The 21,888-nt window shown below is 32.1% G+C and overlaps 1 protein-coding gene across 1 annotated transcript; it reads left to right on the plus strand.

Annotated features, from left to right (window-relative positions):
- The first annotated feature begins 6,607 nt into the window (after positions 1-6,607).
- Positions 6,608-21,164, plus strand: LOC148617088 (sodium-coupled neutral amino acid transporter 7-like). The gene is made up of 9 exons (XM_088584402.1): positions 6,608-6,942; positions 10,120-10,241; positions 12,281-12,479; positions 13,893-14,034; positions 14,579-14,671; positions 16,347-16,404; positions 16,941-17,200; positions 18,550-18,749; positions 19,475-21,164. Exons 1-9 carry the CDS (start codon positions 6,774-6,776, stop codon positions 19,663-19,665), a joined length of 1,434 nt encoding a protein of 477 aa, XP_088440528.1. The 5' UTR covers positions 6,608-6,773; the 3' UTR covers positions 19,666-21,164.
- Positions 21,165-21,888: the final 724 nt, after the last annotated feature.

Consider the following 21,888-nt stretch of genomic DNA (forward strand, 5'->3'; position numbering starts at 1 on the left):
AACCATTCACCTCTTTCAAAACGAATGTATTTACAAACGTTCAGTCCTTCAAACATTTTTATATTTCTATGTTGATCATAGATGTAATACTGAATAATTCAAGATATACAAGCAATGTTGATAGCTTTTAAGGAGGTAGACCTAGGGTAAGGGACACAACTCTTGTAAATCATTTGAATGTTTGTATTCACCATTATACATCAATCTCATGTAAACATCAACGTAACTTGGGCTGACTTCATTCTGTTTCAGATGAAAGCTTGATAGGCTTCAGTGTAATTGAATATGATACAAACATATCAATGATTTCCAGATTTATGTCTCTTACCCTAGGTCTACTTCCTTAAGGAGACAATGTAAATTCCACATAGTCCATTACCAAGAATGAAAAACAAAAACATGGCAGCCGTTATCATTCCCCACCAGGAATGCTCAATTTTACCTGAGCTTAGATTACTGTGGAAAGTAAAGGAGAAAATGAAAGGTGTCATTACTACATTTATAATTAATTCCTTATATCTTTTAAATCTAACACCGCTTGTTACCTGATATCTCATTATTCTGTAATTTTTTTTCTTTAAAATGGTGTTTTCGAAAGTAAAATAAAGTATTGAATTTATCTGTCTCCAATGTTTTGAAGTTCGGTGATTTATTTGAAAGTTTTCAGAAAAGAATCCATAATAAAATGAATGATGATAGTTGGGAATATAAAATCATGACTTTAACAGTTATTATTTGATACTGCAAAATTTTCCATCATTAACCATTCTTTTTTTTTTAAATATTCACTAAATGATTTTGATGGCTCTGGACGTTTGAAAAGGAACGATTTTTGTTCACGTTTACAGTTTGTTAAACCTATGAATGGTGACAAAAAAAGCGTAACTGAATTATATATGTTTTTGTAAGAATCAGGCAAAATGGGGAAAAATCAGAACTAGCACGTCAAAATCCCACTGATCTGACAATATAATTTTACTCAAGGATGCTTTCTTTATTTGAAAAAAGACCAATATTTGATCTCTGCATCACTTATCTTATCTTTATTCCTTGATTTTGATGGTGTAAATAGTCAAACTTAACTTTCAAAATGATGTTTTTTTTTCATACCATGTTTCACTCACTGCATGATTTTTACAAATACTGACACATAAGTGTTATTTGGGAAAAGGCAACTACTATGATTATATTTTTTCATTGTATATTAACCTTAAAGTTTGTTAATGGAGACTTTTTTCTTTGTTTATTAACCTTTATAAACGGAATTTGACTATACTCATGTGAATCGTATTCCGACAGTCTTGCTTCATATATCGCCTTCGTATTTAAAAAAAAAAACTTTAAGGGTGAATAGCTGCAATCAAGAACTCACTTGTCGTGACATTAAAGAGTATGCTATGAAAGCTGATTAGTGTTATATCGAGTTACGTGTAGGTAACTGGTTATATCCAATTACTTACTGGTTATATCTACTTACTAAATGGTCATATCCACTAAGCTTTGTACTTGTTAGAAAAAAATGTGAATGTGACGAGATAAAAATGCTGAATTATGTCGAGAATCGGTACTAGTAAATGTCCGAAATACGTTTCCATAAGTAAGCGGATGTAACCAGTTAGTAGTTACAAATGTAGTATCAAGTTACCTATAGGAACATGTAACTCGATATCACTAGTTAGTTGTTTGGTGTAACAAGTTACCTACATGTAACTTGGTCTAGTTAGTTGTTTGGTGTAACAAGTTTCCTACATGTAACAAGTTATTTACATGTAACTTAATAAAGTATAATTAGTAAGTTGTTTGTTGTAACAAGTTACCTACATGTAACTCGATATGACTAGTTAGTAGTTAGGTGTAACAAATTACCTACATGTAACTCGATATGACTAGTTAGTAGTTAGGTATAACAAATTACCTACATGTAACTCGATATGACTAGTTAGTAGTTAGGTGTTACAAGTTACCTACATGTAACGCGATATAACTATAGGTAGGTAAGTCGATATGTCCACTTAGCCAAGTTGGTATAACCAGTTAGCTCGGTAAAAAAAAATATCCATGCACCTGACACTAAACTGCTTCCGTAACATGCCAATATGGATGCATCAAATTTCACTCCACACAATTTTGTATTGGGTAAGAGGGTCATAGTTTTTGATATATCTCGCTTCGCATCGGCCATTAACTCGACTAATCTAATATCTCCCAAAACGCTGGAGCCCAACTGAATAATAAAATTAAGGGATAAGAAAAGCTTTTATGTCCTCAACTGTTTTTGTTAAACCATTCCAGAGCATGCCTTTCTTTCCAAACCAATTTATATAGAAATTTTAATTTTGTAATTCGTGGTGCTCCTGGCCTTTCAACTTCTAGAAAATGAACTATTATGTGCTCAATGTACTATGGGCGAACCAATGATCCAAATGAATTCTGAACATGAATTTGAAATAAGTAATATGTTAAGTCAAAAACAAATTGCCCTTTTACTAAGGATAATTTAATATATCTGAGGTAAGCTTGTGAGATCCATCGATCACAAGTGTTTATATCGTCTCTTCACTACAGCCGTGTTTCTTTTGCTATATCAGAAGCTCTTCCTTTTCCATGTATGAACTAATGTGAAAATATATTCCACAGAAATCAGAGTATTTTTAGAACTGTATAGAACTGGTATTTTGTTAATGCAGTACCGTCCATGTGCGTGAAAAGCTTTGAGAAAGACCCGAGCACTAGAGATCGTATTTGAATGTCTTCTTTGAGTAACTTAAAGGGTTAAATAACTTCGTCAACATATTTTTTAATCAAAGAGTAACAGTAATTCTCTAGTTTGAACTGTTTTTAAGCTTAGAATCTTTAAGATTATAGAGAGATTTTTTTAAAATGGTAAATAACATACAATAATCACACCACGCATCTGATGTAGCACTAAAACGATATCAAATACAACTTTACCCGTATTCTGGTGCAAAAGGATCATTAATTTATTGGCGTAATTTAACTACGAAAATCGAAAAGTAAACTGGCGCAAAAGGAGTACTGGCGCAACAGAGTTGTGGTGCAAAAGGAAAACGCCCACCTTAAATACATGATTATTTTCTTTTTAACATATACTTTACTGAAATGTGACAATTAAGTTTTGCAAAAGCAAGTTTTTATTCTACCCTCACATAGGAAAACTAGAAAAACTGTATACAAAGGTCACATTTTTATGCCAACGCTCAATTCCATAGAACCCCAAAAAGTCATTTTAGATGGGAAAACAAAATAGAAGGTCACACAGGCACCATAATGGTCATAAATAATGTGTGAAAGCTTCATATAATTCCATTTATCGGCTAGAGGAGTTTCGGATTAGAACTGAAGACGGTTGAATGAACTGACAGACACCATGATCACTATACACCTTCCATGATAAACGGTTCTCCGCTTGACGTGCATATACTGGATTTAGCAGTTAGGAATACATGTAGTAACAATTCGGTCATTTCCGCTCGTGTACACTATATGTAATATCGTTTATTTATTTATCACTTTTGTGTGTTTTTTTTTTTTTATGTAACGAGAAAGACTGGAGAGCAGTCCCGATTGTAACGAGAAAGACTGGAGAGCAGTCCCGATTGTAACGAAAAAGACTGGAGAGCAGTCCCGATTGTATCGAGAAAGACTGGAGAGCAGTCCCGATTGTAACGAGAAAGACTGGAGAGCAGTCCCGATCCCGATTGTATTTTTCTTGTTATTACATTGATTTTATTTAAATATGTTTTATTTCGTAATGAAAGTGTTACCAGAAAGTGTGGATAGTTCCGATTGGTACATTACATGTAATCGGAATAACTCAGTCTCTCTGGTACGTGTAACAATTTTGTGGAGATGAAATTCCGATCATTACTATGCAACATGCAGTTCTTGATAGTCAAAACTTAATAGAAATAAAATATAGCTTTGAGCATGGCTCAAACAGAAAAAGAAAGATCAACAGTATGTTGTGTATACAGATATTCTAGATTTTCATTAAACGTAAAGCTGATTGAAACTAGAAGTTAAAATTTAATATGATAAAATTATACATAATTCTAAAAGGGTAACAAGCCCAGGTAATTAGTAACCCAGAATCACTTGAGTAAAAAAAAAAATAAATTGCAGGTACATAATATTGACATAACACTCTCAAAACGATTACCCAAATTGAGTCAAGTAGTTTTAGAAAAGTTGTAGATACAAAATATTTATAAATCTCTTCAAAGAACACAGCATTGACAGCCTAATTAAGGAAATGGGTCTTGACAATTCACTTAGCAACTCAACATATTCACTAAGCACTACATGTATGTCCAAAGAGGGTATGATTAACAATCACATGACTGTAAACGTCCTTGTGTGTCATTTTAGTCATATTCTACCTTCTATTTGTTGGACACTAAAACTTCACAAATATCCTTACAAACAGGGGAAAATTTCCGTATCTGCCAAATGCATTACGTCCCTTTCAAAATTCCTTACTTAGTCTACTTTACTTGCGGCAGTTTAAGATATACTTTAGAGTTATGGTGATAAATCCTACTCTACAAGTGGAACAATTCATGGTCAGTTGTGGATTCTGAAATTCAGAAGATTTAGAGGAATGTCTTTCTTCTAGTTGACTTTCTTTTTGTAAAAATATACAAACTTTTTTTATTTTTCTACCTTGTACATCATACTGCAATACAGCAGGTTAACGTCAGGTCTGCATGATCTCATCGCCGTTTGTTATGTTCAAAGCAAATAACAGGCTTATTTTGTGCACAAAAAAAAAACAAAACAAAACAAAACAAAACAAAAACCAAACAAACAACTGTAAAATTGGTCCAAAATTCCCAATAAAATAAACAAGAAATCTGAGTGTCAGGGTTCTTTATTTCATCATATGTGGATATGTTTTACAAACGAAAAAGGCCCTCGCATGAGGTGCAAGAGGCCTCGGTTTCCAGGGACAGTGCAATTATTACATAAGCTGTTTATTCCACCTTCATTGCATTATCAAATCTTCCACAGACTTTAGATTTAGTCAAATTATGTTGAAGTTCAAAGAAGATAAATTATAGCTTCCTTCTTCAATAGTTTTCAATAGAGTGTCCAGAACAAACGAAATATTCCCGCTCAAAACCAATGACCCATAAACTGACCTATAGATATAGACTAATCCTTATATAGTGATATATAGAAAATACTAGAGACAGAGACTAAGTAAACATTGATTGTTTTAATGATTTTTATTAGAGAAAACAGTTAAATAATTAATAAAGATATAAAACAGTTATGAGTATATAAAACACAATGAACTATCAACATTTCACTCTGCCACACAACTAAACAAACAAACAAACGAAAATAAACAACAACAACAACACAAAACATACTGATTGAAACAAAAGGTACTCTGAGTCTGATGTTGTTCTAAAAAATATTTGAATTTATGGTCGACATCTTTTTATCGAATTTGGAGGCCCTTTGATACAAGGGAACACATTGTACGTAAAGGCATTTCAATACGCGCCTTTGAAGTCAGAATTTTATAAGGGACACTGCAGACAAAATTAAGAGAGAAATGCGTGGTCCAGTCCTTCAGATTCAGTTTCCTTTATGTTGATTCAAGTATTATTTACATCTAATTTACCTTTTTGACACGCGCGATGATTTTTATTCCGATTGTAAACTTCCCTTTTCTGAGTGGATATATACCGACCACTCCAGTTTACGGGGTAAACATTTCACAGCTGATCCATATGCAGGCTCGGCTTCTATATAATCATAATATGATGGAATATGCAGTTTCTATCTCACATGCACTGTGTCGGAGTAACTACATTGCTAGATCTTACTGAACGGTGCAATCATCTATTCCCAAACGAGCGTTAAAATTCATAATAGAAATACATTCCATTTCCTTACCAAATATATTAAAATTAAGTCCTTGCTGTATGGTTCATTAATGATCGAATGTTTTCATTATTGAATGATTATCAAGTTTAAGAGCTAGATCAACCGTTCAACATTCGACATTTAATTTCTACCTATCTGAGTAGTCTCCACCATCAAATATGCAGTCCGAGAAATATGTAAACACATGAGCTTGTTTGCCAGCAATATCAAAAATTGTGTGTTTACGATATTTAATAGTGGGATCCGATCATATTGCAAGACCCTTTGGTTAAAGTACTAGAAACGTCAAATTCATTCGGGTCCAAATTTTAAACTGCAGCTGAACAATATTATACTAGCATCTAATTTACTCAATTATTCTACCCTTAAAGTAACAATTGGAGTTAATAAGGATACATGATAGATAGTCATGGAGAGGTGAAAGAACAGACTGACCGACAGACGGATAAACAAGCATAATTCTGATAAATTTAGAATGAAACTTAAATGGATGTTACTTTTGCTCAAATTTTTGAAATGATTTAACTAGGACCCTTTTTAAGAATTACAACTTGGAGATTTTTCTTTAAATTCTTCCTCATCTCAAATGTTGTCCAATCAAACCACTTGAAATTGAAGATTTGAGGAAAATTACAAGGATTTGAGGAAAATCTCAATTTGAGATGTCCAATATATATTATCATTTACTTTCACAGTACGCCTTCTCAGTGCATCACGTGATAGTCCAAAATGGCGACTGCCAGGTACTTGTTTTGAAGTGAAAACGATGATTAATTCTCACGTATTTATTAATTTATTGACAAAATGTTTAACTAAGAATTTTTTTGTATCGAGTAAAACATCTTGAATACAACATGTCTACCTATGAGAATCTTGACTATAGAAGATTGAACCCGGTAGCAAATGAAGAGATACAGTCACTGCTGGACAATGACCGCAGACGAATAGTGGCTGTGATTAACGAAGAGGAAGTTAATTCGGTGTTGTATACAGGGCAAAATTCATCACAAAGTTCTTCATCAGGTAGGGTTATGTGCATTTTATTGATAACAATTATAAAGAATAAAAAATTAAGAATATTGGAAACACAGACTCTACCTATTGATTAAATCAGGGTAGTTCCGTTACGAAACCTGTTTGCCTACAGAGTTGTTTCAACAACTTTCCTGTTCACCTTCAGATTTGTTTCAACTACTTTCCTGTTCACATTGGGTCATTTTGCTTATATTTTACCCTGCCTTGGGTTATTTTCGTTGTGACAAATTTACGATTGAAATGATTTTTTCCCAAATTTTGTTTTTTTCATAATTTATTATTATTTTTTTTAATTTCATTTCTCAAGATGTTTAATTACCTTTTAAGTAGCTTGTTTAATAAATGTTAATTCAATTATAAATTTTAATCACAACAAATTAACAATTGTAACTTTCTTAATCTTACAAAAACATCATTTATATTAAATCAACAATAAAACCAAGCTTGTTTATTCAGTTAATTTAATTACAAAACAGATTAATTGCATGAAGGAACTCAGTTATTTGGCATTTTTATTTTCGGAAATCCTATCTTTTTATTCCTTATTCTTGTTAAATAACCATTTTCTTTATGCATATATCATTGTATATGCATGGGTAAGAAAATTATCGATATTGAAACTTCTATATTCTGTTGTAAATACTGTCAGTCCAACCTGAATCAATCCAGTTGTTGTTTTTTTTTCTTTTTTATTATATATAATTATGATTAGTACTCCCATGTGACTCCACTCACATCATCTTCACTGTGAAGAGTGCAGAAATTAAAATAAGTGTTGACAGTAGTGTATTTTATTTGTATGGAAGTTACATATATCCACAAATCACAATAATTGTTTTGTATTATGTGTACATGTACATAAAACACTATAAAAGAGTAATCAAGAGAACCAAGATTCTAGCGGAAATCAAAAGAATGTAAAAAACCTGACATGGAAAACAGACAAACACAACAAAGAACGGAAAGTAACTAAAATAATACATACAAAGTAACAAAAGTAAATGAGCAACTTGGACTCCACCTAAAACTGGGAGCATGGACCAGCTGCACCAGTAGGGTAAGGGTAAACATAGTATTTTTGTTGGTGTAATCATTTTGACTTTAGTAGTAATCAAATAAGCATGGTAGAATCTGTAATTAGAACCAGCAGTTTCATATTTTTTTAATCTTTGAAACCTTTTAAATTACATGTTGTTTCTTTTTTTTTAAAGGACAAAAATGAATTTCTACAAAACCTGTAGAAGTTTGAAATTAACAACCATGAAAATAAATAAAAAAGTTCTATCAATCATGTCCATGGTTTCTGTAATTTGTGTTGATCCAGTAATATTTTTTTTCCATTACAGATTAGGACAAGATTGCATTGAAGATCCCTGTTTTTCTTTAACTGGCAATATCATAATTTAAAAATTGAAAACAAAAAATAAACCTTCAAAACATTGAAAATTAATCTTTTCTTAAGAAAAGACACCAAATATAAGTATAACATATTGGGCAAAGAAATGAATACAAAATGCTAGAACTTATTCATGCACTTGGGTTATCTGATAAACTGAAATTTTTAAATGGAAGGGTAAGCAAGGGAACCAAGATTATAGCAGAAATCAAAAGAATGTAATCCAAGGACAAAGATCAGACATTGAAAACAGACACACACAACAAAGAATATTAAACAAACAAAATTGATAAGCAATATTTTACCAGGAGAAGTAAGACTTACATGTAAGTAGCACTCCAGCTAAGAATCATGCAAAATGTGATTTATGGGTAAAAAGCCTACATATTTTTATTTTTGATATTTTATTTGAATTGCCATAGTAAACAGAAATTATCATTGTTTTTCATATAACCTATGTTTTTAAGAGATAAAAAATATATAGAATGCATTGTAGATTTCCAAATTAAGGGAGATAACTCTGTAAATGACACTCAAATAAAATAGAATCTGTTGGGTTTTCAATGTTGATTATCTCCTAAGAGCAGGCAGATTTAAATGAATAATTACACATTTCATAGCATAGACCCATAGAAGAACTTAATGACAAAAATTGAAATGTGTAGCCTTTTTTGGGTGTATCACATTTTTCAGATTTTGCATAATTCTTACAATGACAGCTACTCAAAAAATGGAAGATAGGGAATATAGACTATTGCAAATTGCAAATGTTTAGACCACTGCCAACATTGTGTTTTATATTCAAGAGTTTCAAAATTGGGTCAACATCAAACTTGCAGAAAAAATAATGCTTAAATATATAGTCTTTCTTGTTGGTAACAAAATACTGCAAAAAGTTATTAAAATAAAAATGTCATATTTATTATTGGTTTTGTTAAATGAATAACATTACTGAACGCAATATAATACGATAAATTCATTATTGATAATACGATAAATTCATTATTGCTCTTTAGAAATAAACTTTGTCATTTTATATCTAAAGTACATGTAAAAATCTATACCTGCAGAAATTTTAAAGTTGATTGGAAGTACAACAAAATGTACATGTACATGTATATACATTTGTATAAGATAAACATTATTCTTCTCACTCTTTTCTGTAAAGATTTGAATTGAATAATAATATTATTGATACTTACATTGTATACATACAAAAATTGTACCAAAACACAATCATACTTACGGTGAACATGTGATATATTTGAATTAGTATATCTAGTACATTTATAAGTTTGTAGATAAGTAATTTAAAGGGATGAATGATTGAGAAGTGTAATCTATTCACAGATAAATTTGTATTTTTAATTAGTTTACATGGTTACAATTCTAACATAACGAATGTGTCTGAAATAAGACCCCCTGTCTTATGGAACTAACTTTGGTGTACCTGTGGTTAAATCTGTACCCACAAGGTAATGATCAATGTAACTGTTATTGTTGAATAGATCAGAGTTAGAAGTAGTAGCCTGCCTACCAGCTCGAGACTGGATATTTTTTGGCAGGGCTGGATAATTTTAGCAAAATCTATACAGCCATATAGTAAATATATTGAAAAATTGTATTCAGGACTGACTAGAATTTGAGTGAGTTTCCCACCTTGAATAGATATCATGGTTTTTTAACTTTATGACCCTGACAACGTGGAATATAATGGTTGTAATACCTACAATATTCTTAAGTTTTAATAAACGCAATTTTAATTGTAGGTTCATCATGGTATACCTCAGTTTTCTTGGTTGTGAATGCTGCTTTAGGGGCAGGACTTCTAAACTTCCCAGACTCCTACAACCAGGCTGGAGGAGTGATGATTGCTATTGTTATACAAGCAGTAAGATTTTACATACTGTATTGTCGGTTTCGAATTATGTTCCCCCACTGAAGTCGAGGAACATGCTATTTTACTCCTTTCTTTATAATTCTTTCCTCTTGTCCGTGCAACTCCTTTGAAATGACTAAATTGTATAAAATCAAACTTGACACGAAAGTAAGGCACCATTTCTATTTGTGTAGTCTATAAGAAGACAAAGTTAAATACATGTACATGTATATTGATATTTTTTTTAAAGGGTAGTGCCAACTAGGATTTTTTTTTTCTTCAACAATTTAAGGAGGTAGACCTAAGGTAAGGGAAATAACTCTTTAAATCAGTGATATGCATGTATCATATTCAATTTTACCTAAGACTTTCAAGCTTTCCTTTGAAACAGAATGAAATCAGTCTGAGTTACTTTAATGCTTACATAAGATTGATGTAAAGTGGTGAATACAAACATTCCGATGATTTGTAACAGTTGTGTCTCTTACCCTAGGTCTACCTCTTTAAGACTTTAAGACGCGAGCTACAAACATTTCATGTTGTTAAAGATACTAAACTAAGAAGATTCTTGATTTATGTTACACTTGATATTACAATTTAACTTCCTGTAGATATGACTGAAATCAGGTTTCCAGTGCTTCTAATGTATAACCTTGGTTCCCTTGATTACTCCTTCACATTGACTCTCTCATGAGGACTTTGTCCTCTACCAAAATGTCAAGGGCATTTAGAAAACTTGATCAGAAATCATAGGCTAATTTTTTGTACAGTTGTAAAATCACATACATTATGGGCTCGAATCAGGTTCATGTATGTTTTTGCAGGAGTTCATGAGCAAAGTTAAAACCATTTACAATGAAACCTGTCTAAACCAACCTCATTTTGGTTTGGTTTATCAAGGTCTAAACTACATGTACAGTACATCTAGAGAGGGAGGATTCTCTTACTTTTATTTCAGTGTGCAGTGGATCACAGAGTTTTACAGAGTCCAATCCTAAAATCCTCCGAGTGATTTCTTCCATCTGGGAGTATTTATTGCCTTTTTTGGGAGTATTTCAGTGTCAGTCCAAGTATTTTATTACCTTGTGTATTGTTATCATGTTCACCTGACAGGTAAGACAGGGTGTTGGTGATTTTCAAAGGATAATCAGGGCAATAAAAAAATCCCAGCTGGGAGTATATTATTGCCTTTTGAAGGAAGTATGCCAAGATCACTCCAGGATTTTTATGGCATTTTTGGGAATAATCCTGGAGTCACTCCGAAAAGTGACTCTGAAATAGGGAGTTTGAGAATCTAAAATCTTTGGGCGTACTGTACATTGTATAATTGAAAAGTACCTAGTAAAACTTCAGCTAAAAATCATGCAAAATGTGATTCATAGTTGGAAAGCCTACATATTTTTATTTTTCATATTTTGTTTAAAATGTTATTGTAAACAGATATTCATATATGTTCTGTTCACAGGAAATATTTATTATAAAGATGGTACTTTAGAATTAAAAATAAGGGAAATAACTCAGAAATAACACTGAAACACAATAGGAATCATTGAATTTTTTTTAATTTGAATTATCTCTTAAGAGCATACAGATTGGAATGAATGATAAAACATTTCATCATATAGACCCATAAAACAACTTGATAACAAAAATAAAGATGTGTAGCCTTTTGAAGGTTGTATCACATATTGCAGAATTTCTATGATTCTTACTTCTGCTACTTAAATTGATATAAAGGGTCTTTGAAAGTGTTTGGTTTTCAAGGATTTTTTTATTATTCAGGGTTCAGTATAGACAGGTTTCACTGTATATGAGTGTTCAGGGGTGGGTCCAGGATTTTAGATTAGGGGGGCGCACAGTTAAATATTCTTCTTGAGTGGGTGCAATGTAGATATCTTTTGTGGTAAAATTAGCGAGAAATTAAAGTTTCAATCTAAAACCGCCTAAATCTACCCCTGACAAGCCATGCTTTGTAAATTTTAGGGGGGGGGGGCACATATCCACCATGCCCCCGCCTGAATCCACCCATGGTGTTCTTTTCTCTGTTTCAGATTTTTCTAGTGTTTGTCGTCTTTGCAATTCTGATACTTGCCTATTGTTCTGATATAAAGAATACAGCTACTTACCAAGATGTAGTTCTATCAGTATGTGGTAGGAATGCCCAGAGATTATGTGCCTTTACAGTGATGGTATACTGCTTTGGGACATGTATAACATTCCTTATCATCATTGGTGACCAGTGGGAGGAATGTAAGAATAAAATGCTGTTAAGGCCACCCAAACTTATTTTTTGCCACTCCTGTTTTTAGGCCATCTCTATTTATTTTTGTGCTACTTCTATTTTAAGGCCACTAAAACTTAATTTTTTGCCACTCCTGTTTTAAGGCTACTTCTACTTAGTTTTTTACTACATCTGTATTAAGGCCACCACAACTTATTTTTTGTGTCACTCCTGTTATAGATGTAGACTTTTTAAGATCAAGTAGGGAAAATTTTAAATTTCCACCCCAATTTAAAAATATAGTGATTTGTTCCTTCTTTAACTTAATATTATCAATCCTTAAAAATCTTGATACATGTATATGTCTTTGATAATTTATAAAAAATATCTTTCTGATGTTTTTTTAAGAGGTAGTATTCCTTTAAGCAAAAATAAATTATATATCTGTTTTCTGCTACCTTACCTACCTTATTTTTTGTGGCTACCATAAACATTTTATGGCAATTTTGGCTCAAGTCCCTTTAAAGTCTAGATTGTTTCCCCATTAACTCAGTGTAAAATGTTTTTAAGTGTAAGTGTTTGTAAGAATCAGGCAAAATAGGAAAAATCAGACACCTGCATGTCAAAATCCCACTGATCTGACAAAGTAATATCACTGAAGGATACTTTTTTTTCTATTGAAAAGACCATTCTTTAATCTCTGCATCACTGGCTTTGCTCAGAAATTTTTCAATAGAATGTTAGAAAGAAGGTTTTTGACAGAGTTTTCTGCTCTTGAAATTTTCATTTTCAAATCCAACATGATATGGACAACATTGTTTTTTTCCCTTGATTATGATGATGCAAACAGTCAAATTACACTATCAAAATGATGTTTTTTTTTTCATACCATGTTTCACCAATGCCTGTTTCTTGCAGAAACTGACACTTAAGGATGTATACTTAGGGTAAGGGACACAACTCTTAGAAATCATTGGAACGTTTGTATTCAGCATTTTAGATCAATCTTATGTAAGCATCTAATTAACTTGGATTCATTTTATTCTGCTTCAAACGAAAGCTTGAAAAGCTTTGGTGAATTTGAATATGATACAAACATATCACTGATTTCAAGAGTTATGTCCCTTACCCTAGGTCTACCTCCTTAAGTATAAATATGTTTCCCTACCATCTTACCTACATTGTACCAACCTTATTTTGTGTTTGCTAGTACATGTAGCAGAAAACAGGACAATTTTTTTTGATTCTCCAAGTATGCACATACACAATACATGTGTATCTCCTAGAAACATTTAGAATGTTGAAATAAGAATATATTTGGAATATAATCTTACATAACTTTTGAATGGATTGCATAGATGTGCCCAGTTATTTTTATTTCAACTACTTCAGGAAAGGATCTAAAATATATGTATATAAAAGTTGTTTTTACTCTATTTCAGTTTTCCTGTATATAGCCAAAGAGTTCTATTGTAGTCACCACCCATGGTATATGAGCAGGAGCACCACTATATGTGTTACGTCTGTCTTACTTATTTTGCCTCTTTGTTTCCCTAAAAGGATAGACTTTCTTAAAATACCCAGGTAAAAAAAACACTGATACACCTATACCTGTAAGTTATTATAGCACTGTCCTTTGTAGAGCTATCATTTTCAGCACTGTGCTATCTAGTAAGGATACACTGTAAGCAATGTGTTATAATTTGGTGAAAAGATTGAAAAGGTGTGCCTTGCAGGTCAGCACTATGCTATTTCCAATTCATAGAGAGAATACTGTACAAAAATGTATTTGAAACCCTACTCATACAATGTAAAAAGTTGGAATACCGTTAGGATGGCATCAAGTCAGAAAATACTGGCACCAAGTCAGAAAATAGCTTGCCAGACAACCACCAGCACTGCTGGAATACTTGAAATCCCTGTCCCCCCACCAACCCCCCCCCCCCCCCCAAAAAAAAAAAAAAAAAAAGGTGAGGGAGTGAGTGACATTTATGTTTATGTACTTCAATATGACTGTTTCTTACATCTTTGTCTTGCAGTATGTTGGCATATTTTTTAATTCTAAACATGTTGTTTTTGGATGTAATATGGTGGGATTTTTTCTATTCTATTAATTTTGTTTTTACAGTATGTTGGGAGTATTTGCCATTCTATATGTTGTGTTACTGGTTACTGTTAAATATTTCCTGCCTCACCCTCCACCTGGTCACATCAGAACAAAGTAAGTACATGTACATGCATTGAGACAAAAGTATGTACTGTTACATGTTTAGCATGACACTTCTCTATATGTAGTAAAGTAACAGCCTCTATGAATGATTTGCATTTAATTCCTTGCCACATTAATTTGGCAGGTATTATATGATACCCTTGGAAAAGTTACAGTGAGTTATGTGTCCATCTGTCTGTCCCCCAACAGTTTTCATATTTTTATGTAAGAATGATTTTTTTTAAACTATGCACTGTTGTTAATTACTATAAAACACAGGTTTTGTTCATTTTTTGCAAAATCCAAAATGTAAATTCTGAGTTATTTTTAACATTTTGCCATCCCCCCCTTTTTCACCATTGAGTGGAGGGTATCACATAATGTTCAATAAACATCCTTTTAATACCGCAGCATTTTTTGGAGTTGTACATTGGTATGGTGATGTCCTTGTCGTCTGTAGACACTTTGATTTCGGACTTTGTGGCCCTATTGTTGTAGAAAAAGGGGCCAAAAGGGTAAAAATAGGTGTTTGGTCAAAACCCAAGTAAAATGTTTTTTTTTATTATTATTCTTTTTTTTTTATTGTGTCCCTTATTAAATTCTGATAAACTAGTGTATTCAGCAGGTTTATGTGTTTTGGTTTGTTTTCAAGTTATAGGGGGCCATAGTTGGACAATGCCCAAAAAAATTCAACTTTCTCATTTTTGGTCCAATTTTGAATTTTTTATTGAATTCCTCATAAAAATCCCTACCTGTATTTACTATTCAGATTTCAGATATCTCTTACAGTTTTTAAGTTATAAGGGGTCAGATGGGCCATGCCCGAAAAAGAAATTGATTTTTTATTTTTGTTTTGATTTCAGTTTTTTTTTAATTTGGAAGAGTAATCAAGGGAACCAAGGTTATAGCGGTAATCAAAAGAATGTAATCCAGGGACAAAGACCAGACACGGAAAACAGACATACACAACAAAGAACATAAAGCAACTAAAATCATACATACAAAGTAACAAAAGTTAATGAGCAACTCGGAGCATGGACCGGGTGCACCGGTAGGATTCCTCATTAAAATGCCTGCTTGCGTTTTTCAACCAGATTTCAGATATCTCTTACAGTTTTTGAGTTGTAAGGGGCCACACCTGGGGATTTGACTTCTTAATATTTTTGGTCTGATTTTGCAAAGTTTAATTGAATTCAAAATTTTGTGCAATACTGTATCCAAACCATTTGTTTTTGTCCATAATAAATTGGAATTCCTTATGCTTTAGTATGTCACAAACTAATATTGTGTCCACACTTGCCCCAACTGTTCAGGGTTTAATTACTGCAGTCATATCATGCTGTGCTTTGCAAGGATTCTTGATTTCATTTGATAAAATGATAAGGCAACCAGGTTTATAATTTATTTTCCAAGTGGGCTGTTCAGGCTCTTTGGAGACTATTGCTGTACATGCTATATGTATTCATTGCTTTGTTTATTATTTCAATGTAAAAGATAAGTTTGTAAGAAAATTTTTTGTTGTAACTTCAAATACTATATACCGTGAACTATACCTGTGTTAAAATGCCGTTTTTGGATATTTTGAAAGTTTCCTGTTGTTAGAGAACATTTTTTGGGGAAAAAACTAATAACTAGAAATTTATTTTTTTTGCTTATTAGATAATTAAATTTTTTTTTGTAATTTCAGGCCAAATCATTTGATAGATGTATTTCTGGTGATACCAACCATATGTTTTTCTTATCAAGTGAGTATCCCAGACTTGTATATGCTTTTGCAGCTTAAAAGCTATATACTTCGATACATGTATGATATACCCACAGAAATTTTAAAAAAATGTTGTCTTCCCTATTATGGAAAAGCTATGCTTTGGTTTGAATAATACAATCGGGCTATATTTTTCCCAATGTATAAAATTCTTGAACAGCTGTTGGAACAGCAGAGAAGGTGCATAGGTACATGGAACATTTCCTGAACTTTTCAAAACACTGCTGTTCCATGAATTGTATATTTACTAGAAAAAAATGAAAGGAATGCATTGGAAGATGAGTGTATATGTTTAATGATAAAAATTAATGCTAATCTATTTTTGTTTTTTGTCAATTTCAACTAAATCTTCTTGCCACAGAATTTCCCAGTTTCTGCTGATTTCTGAACTGGACCCCTTTTGGCTGATTACTATCACTTACCTTAATCTATGAGTATTTTTTTTTAAATAAAGAGAACCAGTGACAAGACAAATTCACTATATTTAATTAAATGTGTGTGTTGCTTTTTTTTCAGTGTCATGTCAGTATAATTCCTATATATTCCTGCATGGAAAATCGTAACCTGAAAGAATTCTCGAAGACAATAGGATGTGCCATGGTTGTCTGTGTTGTCACATATACTGGAACAGCTGCATTTGGTTATTTTACATTTGGAGAGAATATTACAACAGATATTTTATTGTCATATGATCCTGATGTTTGGGTTATACTTGCTGTGATATTAATAGCACTTAAGACATATACAACATATCCGATTTTGTTGTTTTGTGGCAGGTAGGCTCCTATTGGTAATTAAGTACCACTCCAGCTAAGAATCATTCAAAATGCGATTTATGGGAGAAAAGCCTACACATTTTTATTTTTGACATTTTGTTTGAATTGCCATAGTAAACAGAAATTAACATTCAGTTTTTTCATATAACCCATGTTCTTAGGAGATAAAAAAAAAAAACTATAAAGAATGCACTGTAGATTTCAAAATTAAGGTTAGATAACTCTGTAAATGACACTCAAATATACATGTTGAAGAATCTATTGGATTATCTCCTAAGAGCAGACAGATTTGAATGAATAATTACACATTTCACAATGTAGACCCATAAAAATATGTAGCCTTTTTTGGGGGAGGGGTGTATCAGATTTTTCAGATTTTGCATGATACTTACAAGGGCAGGTACTTAAGGTGTCAATTTGTAAATTGTCTCAAAGATTTTTGATTATTTCCATGAGCGCTGTACAAAGTCAATTGAACTTGGACTAGCAATGGGGGTTCCAGTATTGTTCTAGGGGTCAGACCCCCCACTTTTGGTGAAAATTTTGTTAATTTCATGCTATATTTGAACAAAAAGGGGTAAATAAAAGCTAAGAACCCCCTCTTTTCTGGAATCCCCTTTTTCAGAATATCTGGATCAGTCCTTGAATGTAGTCAATTAATTTAGAAAAAAAATAATCTTACAAAATTTATTCTTTTTCAAAATGCCAAATAATTGATAGGATTCATGGAAGAGGTACAAAAGTATTTGATATTAGTTTATTGATCTCTTTCAAATATATTTATGTGCTTTTATGCCTTCAGTGATGTAAAGGTATTAATAGTACTCCTATAGAAGTTGTGTTTTAATGACAGCTCAAACATGTACAATTTTTAATAGCCATAACAATATTTTTCGGAGTTATTGCCCTTTGAACTTTTCATTTTGCTAAAATTCCCAAATAAAAAAAAATGTTCTGACACATACAATTATATATTCTATTTATTCATTGATGTTGTCAAAATCTTTTCCAAATAAGATTTCATTGAAAGTGAATTATGATGTTCCTTGATTTATATTTAGATAACTGAAGAAGTTTGAGAAAACAGAAATGTATTTTATTGCAGTAAAAGATATCTGGGTATATATAGTTTTTGTACACATTTACATGTACATTAACTAATTTGTTCATTGGCTTGCACTAAGTGCATACTAAAGTGCATTTCCTTGATATAGTTAACACCATGTACTCTCCTTATCACTGATGATATAACAATATTTCTTTCTAAAAAGAGATAAAACAAATTCTGAAATAAATGTATCATATATTTAAATATAAAACACAGCTATCAAAATTGTTGCTAATTTCAGGGCGGCTTTAGTGAGTCTGTGGGTTGATATAAGAAAGATGACATTGCACCAGATTGAGGACACAGAGAGAATAAGAAGAATTGTTGTTACCATTGCTTGGTTTATATTGACTTTGGTACTTGCAGTATTCATACCTAATATAGGAGTTGTTATACAGATACTTGGAGCATTTGCTGCTGTTTTTATCTTCATATTTCCAGGTATGTTTTTTTGACGCAGTCGGTATATTTTCGCTTTTTACTCATTGATCTTGAAGACGCTCATCCATGGAAACGCAAGTCACCTGATCGCAATTCTGTTTCCTGATTGGCCAAACAATGATAACTTAGTGTAAAAAAACTGTATCGAAAATTGAAATTGCATGCCATGTGTTATTTTCTGAATGAAATGTAGAAAATTATATGTAAAAAGAACAAATTTGAAATTACATATTTATTAACATATGATATAAAAGATCATTTTTACATATGTCTGTCCCAAAAGAGGGGAGATTACTTTTACCCTGGTCTATTTTCACCTTGGTTGAATTCCTGGTAGAGTTACACCAAAGACTTTTAAATTGGTAGTCACTATTTCTCCATAAAACATGTAGTATTTCAGGGGATAAAGTGAGGACTGGTTGTCTCTGAGTCCAAATAAAGTGTTTAACTCGGGGAAGGTGTGGTAACCTGCAGGCAATGGCTTCTGTGAGCTAGCACAATAAAGATCCTGCTCAGAATAATGTGTCCAATTGGGTGATATGGTAACCTGTTGGCTGTTGCCTATATGAGCTATATTATTCAATAAAGGGCTGGCTCAGTCTGTGTGACTAATACACAGCAGGGTCAATTTGATTGGTCAATTGTTCTCATCTTAAATGAATGGAATATCTGCTATAGGATGTTAAACCTTAATCAAACAATCATGTTTTGTATTCTATTTTTAGGAATGTGTATGATGGCGGCAGTTCAAGAGAAAGTAGATGCAGCTATATGGACCAGGAAGTTAAAATATTTAGCAGCTTTTGCTTGTGCTTTCATCGTTCTAGGTGCATTTGTATTTGGACTAACATTTTCCCAATCTATAATGGCAGATCAAGGAGGAGTCAAAGCAGATAAATCAAAATATACCTGCTAGAGAGTCAATATCAAAACTAAAAAAATGCAATTGGAGCAGAATGGAGAAGGTGGGGAAGGAGAATGCCCTTTATTTGTCTAATTCTGAAATTCTTTAAGTGATAGGATGAATAGCAATTAAAAATTGTCATTTAAATTAATGCCAAATAGTTGGGAATTATGCAATATTTTGGGGAGAATGTTGATTTTAAATTGTGCCAGGTCATTGTTAAACATTTTAAATGTATTCATGTGTTTTTACAATTGTGAGATTTCTAGAACAAATATAGTGTATATCTATTTTTTTTTACTAGTAGCAGACTTGTGATTTATTCAGTGTTACAATATAATTTTATACATGTTCATTTTTAATATTCCATTTAATTTGAATTCAAAATTTTTCAGTCTTAAGACTATTGACTCAGGGAGTAACCACTTGATTTCTGTTGGGGACAAACTTTTCATGGTACATTTTTTTTACCATAAATCATCATCCTGCCTTTTTATTTTAAATTTGGTTCTAGCCTCGCTCCCATAAAAATCAAATAGATGCTCCCTTAAATGTATATTCTTTGTTCATGACAAGTAAAAATACTTATTTAGAGGTAGACTTAAACAATACATTTAACTGCATCACTATAATGGTACTGATTCCCTGTTTCCGTCAACCATTTTAATGTTACCAATTGAATTTTATTTACCATATTTATCAAAACTTGCAGTTTCACATATTTCAAAATACTTAAAACACTGAGGCTTCATTCATTGTATTGTGAAGAACCTCTCGGTGATGGATTAAAACACTGACGCTTCATTCTTGGTATTGCACAGAACCTCTGTGATGGATTAAAACACTGAGGCTTCATTCTTTGTATTGGGAAGAACCTCTCGGTGATGGATTAAAACACTATGGCTTTATTCTTTGTATTGTGAAGAACCTCTTGGTGATCGATTAAAACACTGAGGCTTTATTCTTTGTATTGCACAGAACCTCTCAGTGATTGATTTGTCTTCCTATTTCAATAGTTTTGGTTTTGAGTACTTCTTGTATACAATTAATTTTGAATTTAAATCTTCCTATATATTTGGTACTAATGCTGCTGACAAGAGGTTACTCTTTGAAACACAAGTATAGCACATTGAAATTTGCAATACTGGTATATATGATTGATATTTTGTATAAAAAAATGAGAGCTAAAGAATATCTTGCTCAAATTTCAAGTGTATATGTAAAAACTCTTCTTGTAATAATGTTCATGTATGTGCTGAACTTGTTCAAATGATTTTATGATTTAATTTCTAGTCATACATGTATTTTTAGGAAGGAATCTTTTGTTTTACTATGCATTCCTTTGAATTTGTTTATAAAATAGTACGTTTTAATTATTTATTTTAACCATGTGATGAATATGTTCATGATTTTATATGACAGGTACAGACTCAAAACCAACATAGTGTATTTTAAGATGACAGTTTTCCATTTTTTTATTAAAAATTGCAATAAAATTTATGTTCAACTGATATTTGTTGTGGTAATTGAATTGAATGAATCTTACACTTCAATGGATTAGTCTCATTTTAAGTATCACAAACGCGACACAGCATAATCTCCAGGACAAAATATTTGCTGCTTTAAGAAAGTAGACATAGACTAAATTTTGTGGAGTCAACAATAGCAATAAAATAGTCTCAACATCGCGGAGCGTCACGTATTAGTCTGAAATGGTCTGCAGGTTGTACAACTGTATAATGCAAATAGTTTTAAAATTTGTACATGTTGTATGAAAAATCAGTGATATTCAGTCTTGCAATAGCAGTTATTTAAAAAAGAATGCTTCTTGAAATCTACTTGGTTATTTAACAAAACTGTTTGGTAGCTAACTTTAAAAAATGGTCCAAATCCATTAGCTGAATGCCAACTTCTTTGAGTGCACAGTTTTTGTACTCGCCCAAGTGAGTGGTATATAGTGATAGAGGCGTTCTTTCTTCCGTTACAAAGGGGGTACACATCTCGTATTCGTTACTCTTCCTTCGCAATAAAAGGGAATTTAATGAAACTTTCACAGAATCTTAATTGCATACTTTTATCGTGCACCTCCTATTTTAGATTTTTATCCAAAAAAAAAACAAAAAAATGTAGGTCTTCAGGTGTATGTTATCGAAAAGGGGAGTGGGGGTATCAATTAAGTGAGTATTGTTCACATCATCTAGTTTTGTTTTTAAAACTGCCCATGCTCGTCCAAAA

This window comes from Perna viridis, chromosome 5 (assembly GCF_037379345.1).
Source record: "Perna viridis isolate PV_CMFRI_1.1 ecotype Kerala chromosome 5, ASM3737934v1, whole genome shotgun sequence".
Classification (NCBI taxonomy): domain Eukaryota; kingdom Metazoa; phylum Mollusca; class Bivalvia; order Mytilida; family Mytilidae; genus Perna; species Perna viridis.

What these genes read in the sequence shown, in the direction of transcription:
- LOC148617088 (XM_088584402.1), top strand. Translation starts at nt 6,774, where the DNA reads ATGTCTACCTATGAGAATCTTGACTATAGAAGATTGAACCCGGTAGCA. An exon ending in TGGTGACCAGTGGGAGGAAT is followed by an intron (nt 12,480 to 13,892) that starts GTAAGAATAAAA and finishes ACTCTATTTCAG; the next exon opens with TTTTCCTGTATATAGCCAAA. An exon ending in TTTTATCTTCATATTTCCAG is followed by an intron (nt 18,750 to 19,474) that starts GTATGTTTTTTT and finishes TTCTATTTTTAG; the next exon opens with GAATGTGTATGATGGCGGCA.